Genomic DNA, 23,618 nt, shown 5'->3' on the forward strand with positions numbered 1-23,618 from the left:
CCTCCCAGAGGACCAATATTGTTAACTGCATCCTGCTAAATTTAGCACTTGTCCATCATTTTGTTTGTATTTCATCATATTATTACATCACAAATAAATTTGGAGGATTTGATTAATCTGAAGCACATGGGTTTACTGTCACCCCTACTCATTACTAGACCCCATTTGGGGAACATGAAAGTCTGATTCCGGATTGCAAGACACAAGTGTGAAGATTAGGGATATACCTGTATGTTTCATTGTGCAAGACCACTAGGTGGCATGGTGGGTAGTATTTATATATACAAACATCACATATTATATAGTTTCATTTTTAGAGGAAACGTAAACACTCTACAAAGAAAAAGTCAGGACATGAGATTTAAACTCAGTACACTAGATTGTTGAAGCTTTGTATGTTTACTATCTTGGTTTTGTTTGCGATAGTAATGTCACTGGTGTAAGTAGTTTTACTATAGTGGCCCAGCTATGCTGTCTGTGCATGTAGTAGCCAGGAAGGATAATATAAATATGGTCTCCCTCACCACTATCTGTATAATCCACATCATAGACTACCTAGATTCAAATTCTCTTACCTACGTTATACATGTCATCCCAGGCGCTGACAAATTTTTTCCAGAAGGGTAAAAATGAGCGGGTCCATTTGGGGAACAAGGGGACTGTCTCTGAATGAGTTAACATATCCGCTGCAGCTTGAATGAACTTCTGTGTGTCCTTGGGAATCTCCTTATCTAGGCAGCCCAAGCGAGTTTCAAAAAGGATGCTTGAGATACCTGGAGAAACAGGCAAATAATCTCAGGGTATATGAGGAGGCACAATGCACCTTGCATTTAATGACCTCATTCATTTAGAAACAATGCACATCATTACTTGTGTTGAATTAAAGCAGGGACACAAACCAATGCAGTCATGTTTACCTTCAAAGCCAAACTTGTAGAGTTCTCCAGCTAAGTTGTTAACTGTAGTTCCATCAGGATTCTGCTCTCGTAGGTAGTAGATTCTATGCAGAAGGTCTGACACCACATTGTTCACCACTGGTACATAGGCATTCACTTCATTGAGCTTCAGCATTTTAGGATTAAGTGCACTGCGAATGTGGTACCACTCCTTTCCTGTGCTGCGCAATGGAGAGCACACATTTCAATCGAAGCAAAATCATTAACAGGAAAAACACTACATTTCCCCATCAAACTGAAAAGCTTTACAGTATGTCAAATCAAGTGATGGCATAAAACTGAGTATGTTTATGTTTTTAGTCTGGTTGCTGTTTTAGTAAAATACACTGATGGAGACTTTCAGTTTCACAATGAATTTTATTTTAATTTCAATTTTTTAAATAGCAGAAATATAATAAAAGTGACAAGTTGAAAAAAAAATGTATGTTAAAATTTAGTATCCCACCAATATGCAATAATGCTCAATGCTGACTTATACTTTCCTTAAATCCCTGATGAAATTTTACTTCTTCCAATTTTAGAGTCCAGTAACTAAATTGCTCTATGAAGAGATGCAGCGACTTATTGCAAATTTAGCAATTACCATTATGCTATTTAAGAAGTATCCTCCTTGTGTAGCTGCTGAGCAAAAACCTGAAGCCATGCAACATGAAAATGCTCAATGAACTACATTGGACATACACAAAGCAGCAAGATAGTTCCTTGGCATTTACTGACATAGTAAATTATAAACTGCCAAATTCTAGAAATTTTTAATTAGTATTTCCTTGAACACAAGGTTCCCCCATGCACTTTACTGCATTTTTTGCTCAAACGCTCTAAAGATGTACATGTTAAATTAACTGGATATTTAAAATTATATGAATTTTATTTCTGTTTTTTCAGGTGAAGGTAATGGTAGCAACACAATGAGCAGGGATGAGGAAGTCTACCTATTTCCAGCAACTTTCTCCAGACCTTAATGGGGAACACCTAGATACTCCCAGGATGTTTGAGAAATATAATCAATAATCAATACATCACTGTGATTTATGCTTTACATGGTTATGCGGGCATCTGCGATTTATATCACTGAGACAAAATGTGGCATTCTTGAGCTAACGTTAAACCCAAAAAAATGTAGAGGAGTACAAAGCATATAGACATTTTGTCAAAAATGCTAATAATTGAAAGCTACTAGGCGTTGCAAAAAAGATACAAAACAATAAGGAAAATACAACATATCTACAGCTACAGCCACTGTAGATCTTCAAAGACAAGATTGGGTAACCATCAAGTAAAGTCAAGTCAAACTTCTTGTTATGTGTGTATATTACCATGAAATCTGCACTTGCATATCTCCACAGAACAAATGGCAATAATACAAAAATAAATAAATAAATAAAAGGTATAATAATGATGCAACATGCTACTTATATGCCATTATATACAATGTGTTTTTGTAAATATTATATGTTTAGGCACACTGTTTCTTATGTTACAATATGTCAATTCTAATAACTGACTTTTTAACAACCTTACAACTTGTAAACCTATCCCTGTACCCATTGGTGCTGTCTGATGGAAGAGAGGAGTGAGAAAACTGAGTGTGCAGGATTGCTGAGATCTTTAATTATACTGTTTCTCTTTCTAAGACAGCAAGTGTTGTATAAATATGTAGGTAAGTCTGGAAGAAAAGGCAGGTAGATGCTAGTGATATTCTGTACCACCACCATCACCCACTTCAGTCCTTTACATTCTTGAGCTGTGCAGGTGAATTCCTAGGATGTGATGCAACTAATGAGGATGGGCTCCACTGTGTATCTATAGATGTTTGCAAGAACATATGGAGAAATGTGAGCTGTTCTCAGATGTTTGAGGAAAAACAAACAGTGGTGACCCTTTTTTTAAGAACCAAAATGTGTTTTGCCCAGTTAAAACTGCTATCTACAGTATTTCTTTCAAAGCAGATGAAAGTCTGGTCTGCCTTTGCTTTCTGAAGTCTACAACCAACTCATTGGTTTGTGGACATTAAGGCTGAGATCACTGCCCTGGCGCTACTGTCGAGTGCCTTTATTGAGGGTCAGCATGGAGGATAATGCCAGTCCTCAGGTTAGGAAGTCCAAAATCCAATGGCAAAGGGTGGTGTCTTAAATTGAGAAGTTTTGTGGTTAACTATGATGGTGCAACAATGCTACATGCTGAGCTGTGATCTATAAACAGGACTATAGTATTTTTTTTTATTATCCAGTTGCTCCAGGATGGTATAAAGTGCAAGGGGTATAGCATTCTCTGTGGACCAGTTGTGGCATTATGCTAAGTGGAGGTGATCATGATTATTTAGAATATTCTGTTTAATGTATCCTGGCACTAGTCACACAAAGTACTTCACATCAAGCAGAATGAGTACCACAAGCTTAGTTTTTCAGATAGTCCACTTCTGTTTTATTGGGCACAGGTTTGATTATTGTCCTTTCGAAGCAGACAGTGGTCTGATACAGTGAAGTATTAAAGCTAATTGGCTGCTACAGGTTTTTAAAATATGCTCTTATATTCCATTCAGACTGGGTGCGTTTTGGACGTTAAGGGGTAAGTTCAGAATTTTTCAAGTCACAGCTTTTTCTTCACAAACATGCTATATATATATATTTGCCATTTGTTTTAAAAGTTAAGAAAGGCTTAAAAACTTACTAAATACAGTACATCCATTTTTCAAGCCAAGACAGCTGTTGGGTATTGATCCATGCCTTCTTTGTTTCTGTCACATGTTTGTGACAAAAAATGGAAATACTCATTTTATTGCAAATTCCTGGTACTATTTTTCTAGGGGTAAGGATATGCTTTCTATTCACTCGTGCAAATTGTCACGTAAATATGGAAGTAGATCAAAATAAAATGAACTACATGGCACAAAAGGTTTACTGTGATTTGGTATTTTGGGAGGAATCTACCCCCTGGAGGGGTGAAAGTTTTTTGTGCAGGAAGACTAAATGCTGAGCTATGGAACATGGCTGGGCTTCTTTAAAAATGGCTGAATCTCATAATATTGGTGTTTTTTTGCTCACAAAAGATATGTATAAACTATATTCAAATGTGTGTGTAACTGCAAGACACAGGTCAATACCTGTCCTGGCTTGAAAAATGGATGCATTTGGTTAAGTTTTAAGCTTTTCCTTCATACCCATTGACTGCAATATAAAACGCCAGTGTAGGCAAGATATTATTTTTAATTTATAGAAAGCGATTAACTTTAGAACACAATGTTGCATGCCAAATGTATATAACAGCATGTCTGTGAAAAAATAACTTTGACTTGAAAAATACCTAGCTTATTCTTGAACTCATTTAAAAATCTTCCTTACATTATGTACAGAAATAATGAAGGATGAATAATGTGGTGTTGCAGGCAATCAAATGCATGGCTACTTGTTGTGATCAAAACAGGCATAGAAAACGTTTAGTTGGTGTGGAAGGGAAAATGAAGATTATATAGGATTAGGTTTTACTTCATAGTGTGTAAGCATCCTTAATCCCTGATAAAGTTTGCATGAATTGTTATCACTGGTAAATTCCACCTCCAGTTTACTCTCATACTGAGGTTTAGCCAGTTTGATTGCTTCTTTGAGTTTGCATCTGCATTTCTTGTATGTTTCTATGTCACCATTTTGAAATACATGGCTGTATATCTTCAGTAAAGTTCTAAAGGTTTCTTATTAAGAAACATACAGATTTCATAGATGCATAGACTACATATTTTTTGATGAATCTTGTTATGGCATTTGCATACTCATCCAGATCTTACGAGGAGTCTCCAAACATGTCCCAGTTTACATAATTATACAGTTCTGTGCTTCTTTAGTCCAGCATTGTGCCACTTTTATTGCCATTTCTTCACGTTTCAACAGTAGAGGGCGATAAACATCTTTTAACTTGGTGTAGCAATAATCAATGGTATTATCACCCATTGTGGGGAAGGTGACATACTGCTGTTGTTTAAGGTCTTTAAATTTGCTTTGTTTAAATCTCTTCCAATAATAAACCCCCCAGGATGTAAAAGATCATATTCTTAATAATGTTGTACAGCAGAGGTGTCCGCCTGGTCAAAATGGCCAGGTCAAAATGACCTACCTACATTAAAAAAAAAATTATATACATTTTTTATTATTTTTATTTTATTACTCGTTACTACCCACCTCTGATACTCAGATAGATAGATAGATAGATAGATAGATAGATAGATTCTATCTATCTATATATATATATATATATATATATATATACAGATAGATACTGAGTATCAGAGGTGGGTAATAACGAGTTACATTTACTTGAGTAACTTTTTAAAAAAAATTGCACTTCTAAGAGTAGCTTTACTGTACCATACTTTTTAGTTTTACTTGAGTACATTTGTGAAGAAGAAACGCTACTCTTACTTCGCTACATTGGGCAACACTCGAATCGTTACTTTTTTTCCATTAGATAAAGTCTGACAGACAATTTACAGTCTGCTCTGTGTAGCATATACTGTTAAGTTGCGCACACGCCTTCCATTGCGTCTGACGTGAGGTTTTTGAGGCGCTGCAGCTTTGAGGACAGATGTTGCATTTTTCGTTTGAAAGCATTAACTGAGCTAATCATATTGACCATGGTTTTGTCTTTTCCTTGCAGCTGTAAATTAAGCTCATTCAACATGTTGGTCATATCGGAAAAAAATCCCAAGTCTAGCGGCCATTGATCATTATTAAGTTGCTTGTATTCTGCATGTTTAATGACAAGGAGAAACTCCTTTTTCTCCGGCCAGGGGTCTTGAAATCTCAGCAGGAATTTCTCCCTAGCCATCTGTCTCAACGAAGGTATCTTTTATCATCTCTCCATCTTGGAAGGACTTCTTATGCTTAATGATTGAGTGACTCATCCGGAACGATGCTTTGGTGTGTCTGCCTTTGCTTTTGAATTCAGCCAAGTGAAAAATGACGGCTTTCCGATTAACTGTGATTTTAGTTCCCTCTCCTTTCTCTTTCTCAGATCGCTTTTCGGAAGGAAGTCAGTTTCATAGTTTTTATGAACAGTTCGAAAGTGCCTTTCCATATTTTCCTTCTTTGGAATAGCCATGATAGATTGACAGATCAGACAAACGCACTTTGATTGTGACATTGTGAGAAAAAGAAATCCTCTTCCAATTCCACATCCAGCCCATAACCAACAATTTTTTTAAAATCCCTTATTTAGTCGATATAAACTGGAAGGCTAAGTAGATCAATTAGATAGCCGGAGGTTTGCAGTAGCTCGCGCGTTTGATCATGCGTGCAGGATGACCAGTGTGTTTGAAGAAAAGAGATCTCAGACTGGCCGCCCTGTGTGTCAATCGAGTGGCAAATGCCATAGGGAGGATATATGATAGACTAACATTTAAAAAAAGATTTTTTTGAATGCAATGCAGTCTACCTGCACTACCTTTCCGATCGCGATCAATGTATTGGGCACCCCTGCTGTACAGATTATTGAGTGCATTGTTTACATTGGCTTGTAAAGGAATATAAACAGCACAACAAAAACACTGGATATTTCCCTCGGAAGATAAACTGGATGACACTTAATCAACAGATATTCCACACCAGGTGAATTTTAGAAATAAGGTGTAGAATGTTTATGACTTATGCAACAGACCAGATCTACTGACAGAGCTCAACAGGCACAAGTACCACTGAAGTCAAAATATTCAAAATATGTGACATTCAAAAGTCCATGGGTTTTACATCATATTACAGAACACAAAACTGAGTCTTTAATACTTTTTTTTTCTAAGCTATATTATTATTGTCTACAATTCCTTCATTGCACCCCACGGGATGAGAAGAGCATGCTATAAATCATACCAGTGAGGGCACTGTTAACAGGCCAGAAAATACAGAAAAACAAATGACTCTCAAACTGCAGAAGGTCATTGCGGGCATAATCCAAGTTCTAAAATATTGTCAAAAAAGACCCTATACAAAAGGCCTACAAGGCTTCAATAAATTTAGATTGCACCCCAACTATGACATGGCTGAAACCACTCATAAAAAACAGTGAAAAATCATCCTGATTTTTTGGAGCTAAGCTAATTCTAACTACTTCAGTTCCATGTGGATGGATGCTATTTTGCATTAAAAAGTGTTCCAGTTAGACAAAAGAGAAATCTACAGTTAAGTGAAATATAGGAAGGCTTGGGTAAAAGATTAAGCAGATCCTATTAACATAGGAATGTTAATGATAGGGTTAATTCTGCGTGCGCTGCTCTAATCATACAATAGTTTATCTGACTGCACTTGTCTGTAGAAAACCAAGTACCACTCCAATGAGACCTAGAGGAGTGTTTGGAATTTCCCATTTTTCATTTTCACTTGCATTTATTCTTTTCTGTTTATTTTTCCTTTTAATACTGTGTTTCCAAGAATAACTAGAATTGAAGAAAACATTATTATCAACACCAAAGTAAATGTAGCTACTGTATATGGAAACACTTTGAAAGTCAAAGGAATTTTGGACAAGTCATATCTCGCTTTACCATATTTCTTTTCTTGTTTGACATACACAAAGGGTGGTGGGTGTCACTTACTGTACATGCAAGCCATAGTCCTGTTTTCGGAGGTCTCGGTACTCTTTCCAATGTGAGAGTATGGTGCGCACTGGATATTTCCCCTCTTGCTGGATCACCTGCTGAATCAGGTCAGCTGTCGCCACATTGACCAGTTCCAAAGAGCCGAAAGTGGAGCGCCAAATTGGACCATAAAGCTTCTTGTGCTCAATCTAGGAAGAAGAATACTTAAGATTTGAACTGTGAAATCATCAACTGATTCCAGTAACCCATAAAATGCTGATAAAATAAGTAAGTTTTCATTCTCTTCTCCTAAGGTTTGCTGCTGACATGAAATGTATTACAAAAGAGGAATGTGAACAAAGAAAATACTACATAATTTTCTAATTCTGAGAAACTTGTCCATGCTTTTATCACATCCCAAATCGATTATTATAACTTCCTACTGGCAGGTGTCCCTTCTAATCTTACATCACAGCTACATTTGATTCAAAACTCTGCTGCAAGAGTCCTTACACAAACCAGCAACAGCGAGCACATAACACCCATGCAACTTCGCCTTCACTTGGTTCTTTTGTCTTACAGGATTAAATTTTAAATTCTGTTAATAACCTACTAAGATTTAAATGGACCTGCACCGGGCTACATCAGCAACTTTCTCCATCACTGTGCTCCTGTTTGCCCACTAATTTCCTCTGATTCTGGTAATCCTGTTGTGCTCCACACTAACCTGCACTCTAAGGGTGACAGGGCATTCAGCTGTGGGTGCCCAGAGTTTGGAACGAGCTTTCTAAATTAATTAGATCAGCTGATTACATTCATTCTTTCAAAAAGCGACTTCAAACTCATCTGTTCAGGAAGGCATTTAACTTCTCTTTCAGTCCTCCTCTCAGTCCAGATGCTCAGTATAATTTTTGGGTGTGTTATGTCACAAATTATGTTATTTGCTCAGGCTTTTCTTTTTAGTATTGAAATAAGAATGCTCCTCTGGTTTATTGTACTTTATTCTATTTAATGCTTTGAAGTTTCCAATGTCACTAATTCTCCAACTTCCCGTGTAGGTGGAAGGCTGAAATTTGGCAGGCTCGTTCCTTACAGCTTACTTACAAAAGTTAAGCAGGTTTCATTTCGAAATTCTATGTGTAACGGTCAACAGCGTCCGCCATGTTGAACTTTCTTATTCATGGCCCCATCTTCATGAAATTTGGTAGGCGGCTTCCCTGCGCTAACCGAAACCAATGTACGTACTTATTTTGGTGGTATGACGCCACTGTCAGCCGCCATATTGAAATTTCCAACGTCACTAATTCTCCAACTTCCCATGTAGGTAGAAGGCTGAAATTTGGTACTTATTTCGGTGGTATGATGCCACTGTCGGCCGCCATATTGAACTTTTCAACGGTCTTTGTTACTTATGGGCCCATCTTCAAGAAATTTGGTACGCGAGTTCCCAACGCTAACTGAATCCTACTTACGTACATATATACGTCCATAGCCTGCAGCTCGGTCACCGTGAGGCGGCGTTGGGTCCCCCATCCCAACGCCTCCCATGTTGTTGGCTGCCTGTCTATATAAGGCCGTCCGTTGCTCCAGTCTCTACATTCCCTTCCTTGCTTCGCCACGGGATTCACGCCTCCCTGCTGATAACTACAGCCTTTTTATTTAATCCACGGCTTCTCCGCTGTTTTACTGTTCATTTATTACGATTATAGTTATTGTGTAGGTATTTTAGACTTACTTTACATTGTTTAGGTACCCATTTCCTTTATCATTCCAACCGTACCCGCATTAACATGTCTATCGAGGTGATCACCATCAATCAAAGAACTGTCACTTACAGAGTGGTTTCCATGCCCGGAGATGGCACCTGCCTTTTCCATTCTCTTTGTTACATATTGCACGGCCATATCAGGCTCACTCTTGATATCCGGAGGAACATTGTGTCTTATGTATTGAATGACTGGGACAGGTTCAAGGTGTGGACTGATGACGGTACAGGAGATAATTATTCTACACAGGAGCACTATAAGAGTGAAATGCTTAAGCCCTTCACCTGTGCATCTGCATGTCAATTGATGGCTGCCGCTGAATTGTTCGGTTGTCACTTTCAAGTGTACCGAAATGGCCAAATATTTTACACCTTTCGACAACCGCCAATGCCTCTTAAACATCTTAGACTCACAGGTGACGATTTCAGTAGTGGACACTTTGATGTTTATGAATGTTTAAACTCTCAAAAGCTGGATGTGAAGTTATCGATAAAACTGGTTGTATACTTACAACGCTTGACAGATGCCGAATGTCTCTTCAACACAAGTCCTACAAATACTGTCGTAATTGAAACAAACCATGAAACTCAAACCGGTTATGACAGCAGCAATCCAAGCTGTGAGATTTCAAACAAGATTACTGTTCACATGGCCAACTGTACGTTGCATGCTCAAGAGTAAGCTCAGCGCACAGCTTGGTCATATTACAACCGGAGGGCCAAACTCACAATGTGGTATACAAAGAGATCCTTAACAAATAATTATTGGTATATTTTCCCTCAGTTTAAAAAGGTTTAATTTTCTTCTTAATAAAAATTTTAAGGCAGTACTTTGCCTGCGAAGCAGCGGGTATTTTGCTAGTCTAAATATATATCACGGATTTTTCGCTGGTTCATGGATTTCTGCGTACAATGGGTCTTTTAATTTATGGTACATGCTTCCTCAGTTTGTTTGCCCAGTTGGATTTCATACAAGGGAATCTATTGGCGGATGGCTAAGAAGCTACCCAATCAGAGCACGTATTACGTATTAAGTAAAACTCCTCAATGATATAAGATATGCTTCCCGCACGGTGCTTCGCACACTTCAAAGCTCTAACAGCCCTACTGATTTTTGATTGTTTACTTCTCTCTCTCCCTCTGACATTCTCTGCTCCTGACGTGCGCACTCCTTTGAAGAGGAACATATGTTTGTATTCTTTTAATTGTGAGAAAGAACTGTCACCTCTGTCTTGTCATGGAGCACAGTTTAAACTTTTGACTAAAGGGTGTTATTTCATGTCTAGAGGGCTCTAATAATGTTAAAAAATGTATTTAGAAGGTCGTAAACAGGTTTTCTATGCTCTAACTGAGAAAATTTTAGATTTATAAATAAAGAATGCTACTTGGTGGAAATTCATTTATCTGTCTGGAGCGGATTAACCGCAACAAACGAGGGTTTACTGTATAACTGTGTGGAGAATATTTATAAACAGTGTGGGAGAGTTTCTAAGGGCTTAAAATATATAAAAATAACCATACAAACATATGGTTTCTACTTCGCGGATTTTTACCTATCGCGGGGGGTTCTGGAACACAACCCCCGCGATCGAGGAGGGATTACTGTAAAATATTTCATTTTCCTGTGGTGGGCTGGCGTCCTGCCCAGGGTCTGTTTCCTGCCTTGCGCTCTGTGTTCGCTGGGATTGGCTCCAGAAGACCCCCGTGACCCAGTAGTTAGGATATAGCGGGTTGGCTAATGGATGGATGGATGGATATTTCATTTTCCTATACAATGGCAATGATAAGTTCCACCCATTCATTTTCTTAAAGGCTATGTCCAACACCAGATAACAGTGAGTCGGGACCTAGTTTGATAGGATCAGACTCTCACTGGGGGCACATTTTCTGTGCAGACACACAATTAAACGTGTGTTTTTGGAAGTGCAAGGAAGACTAGACCAAAGCAAAACAAAATGCCAATCCAATAGAAATTAAACACGCACATATATCTGAAGCCAGCCCATATAGTGCAATTTCAACCTAACTGGAAAGGGGTCTCTCTTTGAACTGCCTTTCACAAGGTTTCTTCCATTTTTTCCCTACAAGGGTTTTTTGGGAGTTTTTCCTTGTCTTCTTAGAGAGTCAAGGCTGGGGGGCTGTCAAGAGGCAGGGCCTGTTAAACCCATTGCGGCACATCTTGTGTGATTTTGGGCTATACAAAAATAAATTGTATTGTATTGTATTTTATAATGATACAGAGAAAAGCAGAATTTTAGTTGGACATTAATGAACCTAAAGTTTTGTGTTTTAAAGGTCGGCTACTTCTAACAATCGAATGTGGGACAACAACTTACCTTTGCCTTGCATAAACTGCATGCTTCACATAAGCAAGTAAAGTGACTTTGTCCTCAGCGTGCTAAGAATTAAACTGCAGATTGACTCTTGCTGGGCAATAACATTTTCTATTAGTGCACTTTGTGCTTTTATACATCATGGTAGCTATCTTTGTATCGTCTGATAACCACAATAAATTGAAAAAGGTGTCAGTTATTATAACCTCACTTACTTACTGTATATGAGCATTTAAATGGGTACTGGGAGAGGAATAAAATCAAACACTCAGCTTTAACAAAAACAGAACTAGCTGCTGAATTTTTAGGCTGCGCTTTATAAAGACAGAAACAGTAACTTCCATTTTATAGATCTTTAGATGGCACCTTCATTAAGAGTTTGGAAGTTCCCCAAGTCTTTTTCAAATGTGTATTTTATCTGCTAATCTAGTGTTTTTATAGTCTAAAAGGTACTTAGGTATGTTGCTAATTCTTTTCTTTTTTTAGAAGATAAAACCTTTTTGCACTAAATTAAAAACCATGCACACTTAACAAAATTGGCACTGTTGGAATGGAAAAGAGTTTCTAAATTTGTACTGAACACAAGTATTATGCAAAATTAATACACACATCTGCTTATATGGGCATTTGTGCGCATTTATCCATCCACCAACTTAATGGACTACCTAATTTAATTACGTTCACAGGGGCAGGAGCATATCCTCACAGTGCTGGATAGGATACCAGCCTGTTACTGGGCACATTTAGAGTGTCCTTTAGCCCATGGTCTATATTTGGTGATGTGAAAGAAAATAATGGAGAACCTAAAGAAAACCTTGTGCAGATGTTAGAAGGACATAAACTCTACACAAAGTACCCAGGATGGGGTTTGAACCTAGCAGTTTTCTTAAAGGAGTGAAACAGCAGAGCTAACCACCATGCCACCAGATCACCTACCATTTGTGATTGTATTTTATTCATGGAAGTGAGGGTCATCAGTACATCAAAGTGTATTGCAAACATAATCTAAGTAGAGATGTGACAGCAAAATGAAAACAGGAAAAAGTTATACATCAACAGTGAACTTAAGTGAACTAAAACAACAGGAAATTAAAAGGTGCGGAGTTGAAGAGGAATGTTATTCCTTCGGACAAAATAAAAAGAATCATGGGGCCGTTACTAAGCACTGAGATGCAACTAGCAGTCTTTCTGGCTGACATACAACTAGCAGTCTTTCTGCCCATCTTCAATGAGACATTTTGAAAATATAACATTATGAATTCAGAATTGTGCAGATGGAGAATATCTTTATAGATTCATCTCAAAGGAGTAACCCTAGACAAGGCCACCATAGGGCCCTCTCACACACACTCTCCCTCCATGGTCACACAGGGCTAATTTAGATCTTTTTATGTCACAAAGACATTCTATTATATTTTTAGATATATTTGTTTTTGTTTAAGCCTGGTATGGGTAAGAAAGAGATATTATTAAGTTCAGTTTTGTGTCACAAACAGAGATAACTGTATACTGAATGGGTCTATTAAAACAAGCAAAAACCACACCAGACACTGAATATGAAATCATTTTTAAGATACTTTTATTTTTTCATCATTTTTGCTGAAAAAATTGTCCTTTTGCAAGCAATTTATTAATCCAAATGTAACTGGAATGAGCAATGAACAAATGGCTGAAGTAGCCTAATAAAGCAAAAACGTAAATTAATACTTCCTTCTCCACAGCACAATTGTTTATACTGTCCCACCATAACATTTATTCATGTGGTGAAAGTTAAATTTGGGGTTAAAAGAAGCAGCAAATCTTCAGAACAACTGCGTTTCACATTGCCTTGTACACATCCCAGATTTAAAGGACAAATTAACTTGGATGTGTTCATGTTTTCTGTGTTTAACTAAGTTTGTTGCCCAAGATGATAAATGAACCCTGCTCCAAGACAATGTGCTTACTATTGTCTCTTTTAATGTTGTATGTAACAAATTCCATACAGGACTGTGATGTGTTCTACTGACCAAGTTGATCTCTAAAGCCATGTCAGACAGAGAAAGTTTATGTACAGAATCTTTTATCACACGCGGGCATACAAAATTATGAAAATTCATAAAATATATTATATTGTGTTCTAACAGATATGATCATGAAATTGGGGGAGGGGTGTTACTTTGAAGAGTATGGAGCCCTAGGGGTTGAATCATTGTTTGCGCTCCACCTAACTTTACTAAAGAAACCACAGAAAAACTAGTAGAAGTATGTAGTATCAAGAGATGTGAAACGCTACTAAACAAGAATAACAAGTAGTCCTTCAAGCAAAGAGCGAAAGCAGGCAATAGATGTATGGACAGCCACCAAACAGAAACAAAGTTTGAAATTATGGACAATATCATATTATAAATATGTAACATATCAAATATTAAGAATAAAAAATGATGAAAGCTAAAAAATACTTTTATTTCAGCTAGTCTTTTCAGCCACTTTAATAGTTTTGTTAAATATTTCATTTCAGTTTATGAATTTTTTTTTTATTAATAGTTTTTGTCTTCATTGTAGTTTTCATTTATGTTGCCCCGACACAGACAGGCAGATACAGCACATGTTTATTTACAAGTACGGAAGCACTTTTCCCTTGTTCCTCACAACAGCACAGTACAAACAGCTCCAAATACACAGTCCCTTCTGTCTTCTTTTCCTCTCCTTTCTGCCTCCACTCTTCCACAGTCAAGTTTCATCCCTCATCTTCCAGACTCTGGCTTCCCAAATGGAGTGAGGCGGCTCCTTTTATGTTACATCTGGGGGGTGCTCCAGGTGACCTATTAGGATTAACTGGAACTACTCCCAGGTGTGATGGAAACCCAATTGGGGTTCCACAGCTCTCCCTGGTGGCCCCCACAGAACCCAACAGGGATGTCCCAAACTCCAACTCCCAGCATGGCCTGTGGGAGTCCGTGGTGCCACAGTCGACCGGGCAAAGTAGTGCCTTGTGGATGCTATCTCCCCCGGTCCTTTAATCCAGCTGGTGTCCCAGCCAGGTAATGGCCATAGCCATCTGTCACTATATATCTATTATATATAAAAATCTTGGTTTGAGAGGTGATCATCTCGGGGAGACACTTTGACGTCATGCGAGACTAGACATTACAACCTTAGGAATTAAGACCCGTGAGACGATGACTTTTGCATGTTACACCCTACTTACAAACAATTTAAAACAAGTTCATGGATATCTAACCTCGCAGTTGTTAGAATGCTATTGGCAGACACATTTCATGTGCTCCCAGCTCTTAAAAATGTTATATGTTCTAGATGGCATTTGAACGACTAAGCGAAGAAGAAAGAGCAGCACGTCGAAAAGAGAAAAGAAGGCAAAAAAGGACGCACAAGAGAACATTAATAATCTATGTGCAAATTCAGAAAATAAGGAAAGTAATAATCAGCCCAGACATCTCGCGAGAGACACTTTAACGTCCCGCAAAACAAATCAGTGAGACCAAAGGGCAGCTGCTGTACAGGCTTTTAAATAATCGACGAGCAGCACAACAAGCAGAACATGCAGCTTGGCAGCAGGAGCAGAAAGACAGCAGCTGATCTGTCTACATCTCCTTAGCGTGCGTTCAGCCGTCTCCACCCCTTCACAACACAAGCGGCAGAGACGTGAAGTAGCAGGTGTTTAGCGGGGGTAAGCAAGCAAAGCTACTGTACAGGCTTTGAAATGATCGACGCACAGCATCAGTAGCAGAACACGCAGTACAGCAGGAGGAGCAGTAAGCAAGCAGGTGATCCGTCCACATCTCCAAAGCGTGCATTTAAGCCCCCATTCACAACGCGAGCAGCAGAGATGCTAAGTGGCTGGCACGTGGCGTGCCCCAGAGGGGTGGGGAAAGCCCCTTAATAATTACCAGTAGGAGGTGCCATTGAGACCAAACCACAGACACAAAGTCACCCAGCACAAGATTTTTTATTTACCATTCAACCTTTCCAAGTGAACACGGCCACTAAATACACAGCAGAATGCTCTTCTACTCCTTCCGCCCTTCTGATAAAAGTCATCCACCTGCCTCCCGACTCTGTCTCACTGAGGAGATTCTTTGGGCTTCTTTTAATCCAGACGTGGGAATACTTCTGGTGTCACAGCAGTGGTCATCCAGAGCCCTTCCGTGTCATTCAGAAACAAGCAGAGGCATCTGGCCGCAGAAGTGCCATGACAGCGCGTGTTCCAAAATCCTCTTGCAACCTCAAAGGACCTAAACAGGACTCTTCTACATTCCAACTCCCATGCAACCCTGCAGCTGTCCTAACTGAGGCAAGCATGGAGGGAAAATGACACCTTTTGCGTGGGGGAATGAACTGCCTCTGGTATCAATATTAGCCCTGTCACTTCATGAGCTTTTTAACCTTTCTGGAACAAACATCACTAACCATCCCAAAAGGATTACAACATCTTCCATGCTATCCTTCCATTATGGCCTCCTGGCCAGGTGAGGAATTACTCTCTGTCCAAGTTGGGCTGCCAATACATCAAGCTTGGCACAAACAATATATTATATATAAATATATAAATGCACATATATAGTACATGCATGCATACTGAACACACACACTGCTAAAGCTACAAGAGTTCCTGTCCTTAATGGAACCATTTATGTTATTGTTCATTATTAATTCATAGATAAGCCAAATCCAATGAGTTTTTAGCTACTTAAGCACAGGGAAGGTATCCATATCGAGAATACCTGCTCCTTTGAGCAGAACATTTCCTTGTTTCTGGTTTGGTTGTTGCTGTTTGTTTTTTCATCTTCTTCTTATAATTAATATTCTCATTGATGAAACCTGCACCTGCTCTTACCCGCTCGCACTCATTTCATTCTGCTGAGTAGTACACATTACCGGCACCACCTTTCAAAGATCAGCGCTTACTCACATCCCATCCAACAAAAAAAAATGACAGAAACACCTTATTAATAAACGATAAAAGGCGACGGCTTACTCAGAGAGTTTTTATCGCATGAAAAAGCACTTATTCCTCCATTATAGGCCCACCCAATACGAGCGCGGGTCCTTCCCTGCCTCCGACGTTTACCTGCATAGCGTGGCTGCGGTTCGCGTAGCCCTTCACGAAGAGCCAATAGACAGTAGTCGCAGCACTCGGTCCGGGTAGGTCCTCCATAGATTTGTACTTCTTAATCGTTCTCTCGACTGATACGCTCGACTGAATCCCTCGAACCCCATGCCAGCAGAGAGCCCGAGGACTGTTACCAAGTTTAGCCAGAAACATGAGCAGGGTGGACCACGGCCAAAGGCGATAAGTGAGTCTCCAGCGCAGTAGTTTACGCGTATGTGACTCTCCAAAAGAGGCGGGTAGGCAATCACTACCGTCTTCGAGTGCCCGTAATTCTGTCAACGCCCGCCCAATAGCAGGCAGAGCTCTCAGGCTTGAGCTGCGATTTACTGGGGAGCCTTTAGGGGGAATCTGCATACCTTTCAAGTGCTCTTCTCGTTGGCTACGAGGCAGAAGTTGGCCAATTATTCGCAGATCCTTATTTGGCTGGCTACTTATTCTCTGCTCCTTATTCAGTTCGAGCCAGCTAATTCTGACACTTTGTACGAACTTTGAAAAGCTGCAGTTGAGCTTTACCTCGCCCAAGGTGGGTTCCTGGGTCAAAAGGACTGGCAAAGTTGGCAGACTCCTATATCTAATGAATGGGATTTACTGTGATGTTTAAATGGCACTGCAAAGGGTCAAAAAGCGTTGGGCCACCTCAGTTGTCACGCTTTTGTAAAAAGACAGATAGTTGTGTTAAGTTTCAGTTGAGTTATGCCTGGCCCAGCATGGGTACCTGGGTCAAAAGAACTGGCAAAGTTGGCACACTCCTATATCTAATGAATGGGATGCACTGTGATGTTTAAATGGCACTGCAAATGGCTAAAAAGCATTGGGCCACCTCTATTGTCACACTTTTTGAAAAAGACATAGTTTTGTTGTTTCTGTTGGGTTATGCGCAGCCCAATGTGGGTACCTGGGTCAAAAGAACTGGCAAAGTTGGCACACTCATACATCTAATGAATGGGGTTTACTGTGATGTTTAAAGGACACTGCAAAGGGTTAAAAAGCATTTTGGCCACCTCAGTTGTCACACTTTTGTAAAAAGGCAGATAGTTTTGTTAAGTTTCAGTTTTGTAATGCTTAGCCCAACGTGGGTACCTGGGTCAAAAGGACTGGAAAGGGTTAAAAAGCATTGGCCCACCCCAGTTGTCACAGTTTTGTAAAGTATAGTAGTTACATGGCATATCTTGGATTAAAAAGTTGAACATTCAGCAGGTGATATTTGTATGACTCAATAAATATTTTAAGTACTATAGTTTTGTTCAATGTGAACTGGTATACATATTAAATTGTAAAGGGAGATAATGCTTTGGTTTCTGTACTTAAGAATTTACATAGTTAAATAGTTAATCAATTATCTGTAAAACTCTGCATAACTACATAGGCCAGAATATTATTAATCAAAATCTAAATGGCATGTCTGACAACAACCAAAACCCTTTACAATACTTGTTACCCAGCCCAGTTACTTAGTGCTTGCTATGACCTATGTTTTTAAGTCATAGTGGAATAAGCTGCAAAGAGATACGTACACCATCTGTATGCCAGTTTAAATATGGTCTGCCCTGTGTGTTGTTCATTATGCTTGTGTCCGCTGCAGACGCCCCCAGCTCTTGACAGCCCCTCAAGCCCAATATCACTACCATCTTCAGTTGTTATACATTACTTGAGAGAAGGTAAACTTTTTTTTTCTCAAAAAAAAATGTGAATTTTGTATAGGGTGCCGCAGTGGTAGCACTACCGCCTCATAGTACGGAGACCTGGGTTCACTTCACCCGGGTCCTCCCTGCATGGAGTTTGCATGTTCTCCCTGTATCTGCATGAGTTTCCTCCGGGTACTCCGGTTTCCTCCTACAGTCCAAAAACATGCAGGTTCGGTGCTTTGCCGATCCTAAATTGTCCCTAGTGTGTGCTTAGTGTGTGTGTGTGTGCCCTGCGGTGGGCTGGCGCCCTGCCCAGGGTTTGTTCCTGCCTTGCACCCTGTGTTGGCTGGGATTGGCTCTAGCAGACCCCGTGACCCTGTATTAAGATATAGCGGGTTGGATAATGGATGGATGGATGGGTTGGATAATGGATGGATGGATGTTGTAAAATATTTCGAGTAACTTAATTCCTAGGCTGCAAAGCCTACTGGCAGTCACGTCCAAATTTTTTTATATTGGAAAGGTACCAATACTTTTGGCTACCTCTGTATGTGACTCCCAGTCTATGACATTTTGTCCGTAGGGTTGTCAGTGAGGCTCCATCTGAGACTCAGATGCTTGTTTTTACATTCAGGAAAAAGATTCATGGTGTTATATTCCCTGAGTCCTCCTAAATGTTATGTTTTCAAACAACAACCTTTAAATAAGCGACTATGTTGACATGGAGAAAAACACTGAACAGACTGCAGCCTAACTCTAGCAACTGGAGTTACTGTAGATGGACAGGAGAATCCAGGAAAACCTCAAGATGGATATAGGCTGATCTCCAAGATCAAGATACAACTGTTTCAAGTTGTACCATCAGTTGCTGTCTGAATGAAAGTAGCATCCCTGGAAGAAGACCCAAAAAGAACCCACTTCTGAAAGACAGACCCCAATAAGGGAGAATATGCTTGGAATGGATCAGCTTCTCTATGTTCAGTGAAGATGGGTGCCTTGCATCTGTGTGTGGCACAATGAAATCAGAAAAGTATTATGGTAATTTGGAGCAAAATGGAGAGCCTAGTGTCAGTGAGCCATGTCTTAGTTCTAGGTCATGGATCCTCCACCAGGGAAATGACCAAAAATACTTTATACAGCTAAAAGCACACATGAATGGTTTAAAGCAAAGCATTGAAATGCTCAGAAGTGGCCAGCTGTGAGTCCTGATCAGAATCCACTTGAACCTCTATGGAGAGAGCTGAACAGTCATCCATCAAAGCTAAAAGAACCTAAGCAGTTTGCTCAGATACAATGTGACAAGTTGCTAGATAAAAGGTGTGGAGAGCGTGTTCAGAGCTAAAGAAAGCGCTTGATCGTAGTTATAATGTTCATGTCATTTTTTATTTAATGTGTTAAGTTGTAAATCAAAAGCAATGATCTGCTCTGTGGTCTAAAAAAATGGTATTTCATGTTTCAAGTCAATTTGTAATTATTTTCCAATCCATATCTGTAAATAGAAGACTAATTTCTTAACAAAATATGGGATGGCAAGAAAAAAATGTCATCCTAGGAAGTGTGTAATGGGCCAGATTTTCAGAAAGTGGATGTGCACAGCCAATCTTTTTAACAAGGAAATCCTATTTTGAACTTACTGTGAACTCTTTGCTCGTATATGTGAGTCACATGGACCATTTGTTATATTTAAAAAAATATGTATTTGGATCTGAAAACACGGTTTTCACAAAGTGACGAGAAATTAAACTTTTCATTTACGTTTAATGACTCATAATATAAACACTGAAACAAATAGAAAATTGTACAAATGTTGTCTACATTTAATTCTTGAACCAGAAGCCTTGTCAACCTGTAAGAAGTGTCTTGATGAGATTTTGGACAGCTTAACACTTAGCTAAACAAACACGCTTGATGGACATGTCTAGTTTGGCAAATTTCTTATGTTCTTCACATATGTAAAAGCCATTTCTATAAACTAAAATGAATTGTATAAAATGTTTGTCTTAGAGGAAATACATATAGTTAATACAGTGTTGATATATATACTAGGGCGGTCAACCCCGAGTTGTGACCAGAATATTAGTAAAATTTTTAAATGTACAAAAGAAAAATTATTTATTGGAGTCAAAATCATGAAATTCTATAAATATGTAAAACAAAAAATAATTATTATCATGAAAGGAGAATAAAATATTTACTCTCTTACCGATTGGAGTATTCCCGTTAAACTGAGGTCCAATATGCTCGATGGGTATTTATAAGAGATTAAATAAACCATCCATTTGTTTTAACTGACATTATTATAGATAAAAAAAAACTTTTTTAAAAAAATGACTCATTTAAATAACAGGAAAAATCATGTGAAAACTAAAGTGTTATGCAATGAGTCATCATAACTTGAAATTCAGCTAACCAAATCATCTAAATACAAACATTTATGTTATGATTAGATCTTTTTTTTTAATAGTTAGTTCCTGTGAAAGAAAGTTTACCCAATCAAAAATAAAAACCACAACTTTCTTGATATTTTCGTTTATAATTTAAAAAATAAGAATAAGAACCTGAAAATCTAACAACATCAAATTAAAGTTCGATAAACTCTGAAAAGAATGATACCAAGCATATATATGTAGGTTTTAAAATAAGCCTGATTTAAAGTGTGACAAAAAACGTGACGTAAAAACGTCACATAAAATCTTTATACTAAATCGTTGCAGTTTTAGGCTTAGGATTTTATATAATTAGAGTAGATATATGCATATGCATTTAAGTGAACTATTTATAAATCATGTTAGTCTACAACTAAAGTGCTCTTTGTGAAAAATAAGCATACGGTATATTTTGAGTTAAGTCACTGCATTTTTAAAAAATAGCAAAACAAGTTCTACTACCTAACTTGCATTGGGCTGGGCAAAACTAGGCAGTGACGTATGGCTCTGAGGTTGGGATCTTCTACAGGCAATTGGAAGGTTGCATGTTTGAATCCCGTAAATGTCAGAAGTGACTCTACTCTGCTGGGCTCTTGAGCATAGCCCTTAATCTGCAATTTCTTCATCCTGGGTATGACGTTAATCTGCATCCAGCCATGCAAGCAGGTCCTCCACCTTACAGGGAAAACTTGGAGGTTGGTGGCAGGACTGGCACTCCAGTCACTGTAAAAAAACCTCACACTGTTCCAGGGTGGTGCTGAGATGTCACGCATTGCACAGCTGCACTCAGGTTCCAATCCAGGGGTTTGTCGTGTGGTGGGTGCGGCAAGGCGCAGTAATCAGCACATGCTCCCAACCTATCTTTTTATAAAAGTGTGACAATTGGTGTGGCCCAATGCTTTTAAACCCTTTGCAGTGTCCTTTAAACATCACAAGACATCCCATTCATTAAATTTAGGAGCGTGCCAACTTCACCAATCCTTTTGACTCAGGTACCCAGGTTGGGTCAGGAACAGCTCAACTGTAGTGTGACAAAGTTTGCAGAAAGTGTCAGATTTAGCTGGCTGAAATTGAATAAGGAGCAGAGAATACGTAACCACCCATGTAAGGATCTGTGAATAAGTAGTCAACTTCAGTCTCATCTTTTGGCTTTTCTACCACAGGTATGTCGAAACGGGATACTTGTTAAATATACACTGTGATAAAAGTCTGAGTCTATATTGCACCTGACCTGGCACAGACTGACCCAGAGGCACGTTTAAAAGCACACAGACTTTATTTTTCTTCAGCTGGAGGGCACGTCTTCCCTGTACTCCCTCCAGCCACAACACAGTTCCAAAAGCACTAAAGGCAACACAAAACACTTCTCTTCTGGCACCACCACTCCTCCCAGGCAACCTCGTCCTCTTCCTCCCGATTCTGGCTCCTGAGTGGTGGATGTTGGCCCTTTTTATAACCCACCCGGAAGTAATCCAGGTGCTTGATCAGCTGGTGCTAATTGAACTTCCGGGTGGGGCTGTAGAGTTGTCCAGTTTGGCTCCAGGATTCATGCAGCCCCCACCCCGCGGCAGCCACCCCAGATCCCCACAGAGTTAGGGAGAACACCAACTCCCATGAAACCCTGTGGGGAACTGAGGCACCATTGTGAACCAGGAAGGCTGCCACCAAGCGTTTCGGGAGAGGTACTGAGGAGCCCATGGCTGCTCCCCTGGAACATAAGTAGAAGGGGCGTCCCGGCCAGGCAACAATACATACTCATTTGCGGACTAGCATCCTCAAAACTGATCAATCCCAGTGTTTTATTTTCTGAAAATGCAGAGTGCGCTTGAGAGTGCAATACGATGCAGTGGCACTCCAATCTCGAAGTGTTCCTGTCTTGTAATGAGGCAGAATTAAAAATCTTAAACTAACCACCACACTGACCTGGATCCAACGACTTCAACAAGAAGTGGGTCAGTTAAACGTTTTGCAGAAAACAGGTGGACGGATGGATGGTTTAGATGGCAGAATTTGTGGAGCTGCCAGTAAACTGAAAATAAATAGGAGCTAAAAGAAAAGAACTTTCCTTTAAGCCAATATTGTGTCCTTCCTATTCTTTATCCCATTTAACTGTCAAAAACAAAGGAAACAAAGTGTGACGAACACTGTTCATAGATTACTCATTTAGATTCTCTTACTTGTACCTGATGCAATAAGAAAAAAAAAACAAAACAAACAAATGAGAACATGGAACACATTACATTACAGTTATTTTGTAATTACAAAACAAAAATACACAAACAACATAATAATAAACAATTTATGATGTACAAAAGTGCAAGTCCAGTAGCAGAACAGAATGAAATCGCAATATATATTGTTGCAAACAGATGTAAAATTACATCAAAAAGGTGCAAATGCCAAATACTACACAACACTGGAAATGCACAAATTTGCAGATTGCATATAAAAATTATTTTCCGATACGGAAGACATGCAGCTGGACCTATTTCTCACATTCATCGGTTTTATACAACAAGTTTTGTTGCATATGAAAGTGGTGTGTTGAACATGGCCAATAAGTGTTCATGCTTCATGTTATGTTCTCCACAGTTCTTACACTAAATGCAGTAACACAAAAGAAAAGAAATCCAAGAAATAAAAGACAGCACTGAGGACACACAGAGAAATAAAGGTTCAAGTGCATAAGAGGGTCCAAAACATCACAATGGCCCGGATGACACAAATTCCTTTTATAACACATTGGATTGTTCACTCCAGAAACCTTTTGAAAAATACAGAAGGAACTAAAAGCTTTATCTTTGGCGCTGTACCAGGGCATGATCCCCAACCTGACCTGGT

General features: G+C 39.1%; 1 protein-coding gene across 1 annotated transcript in view; it reads right to left on the minus strand.

The window, feature by feature from the left end:
- Nucleotides 1-17,001, minus strand: part of si:ch211-113j14.1 (sterol 26-hydroxylase, mitochondrial) — a 54,055-nt gene extending 37,054 nt beyond the window's left edge. Inside the window, exons 1-4 of the mRNA XM_039756544.1 lie at nt 16,685-17,001; nt 7,534-7,724; nt 918-1,117; nt 576-773 (exon numbers count right to left, since the gene is read on the minus strand). Coding sequence (XP_039612478.1) covers nt 576-773; nt 918-1,117; nt 7,534-7,724; nt 16,685-16,879 — 784 coding nt within the window. The 5' untranslated portion in view covers nt 16,880-17,001. The remainder of the gene's footprint in view (nt 1-575; nt 774-917; nt 1,118-7,533; nt 7,725-16,684) is intronic.
- Between the last annotated feature and the right edge of the window lie 6,617 nt (nt 17,002-23,618).

This window comes from Polypterus senegalus, chromosome 6 (genome assembly GCF_016835505.1).
Source record: "Polypterus senegalus isolate Bchr_013 chromosome 6, ASM1683550v1, whole genome shotgun sequence".
Taxonomy (NCBI): domain Eukaryota; kingdom Metazoa; phylum Chordata; class Cladistia; order Polypteriformes; family Polypteridae; genus Polypterus; species Polypterus senegalus.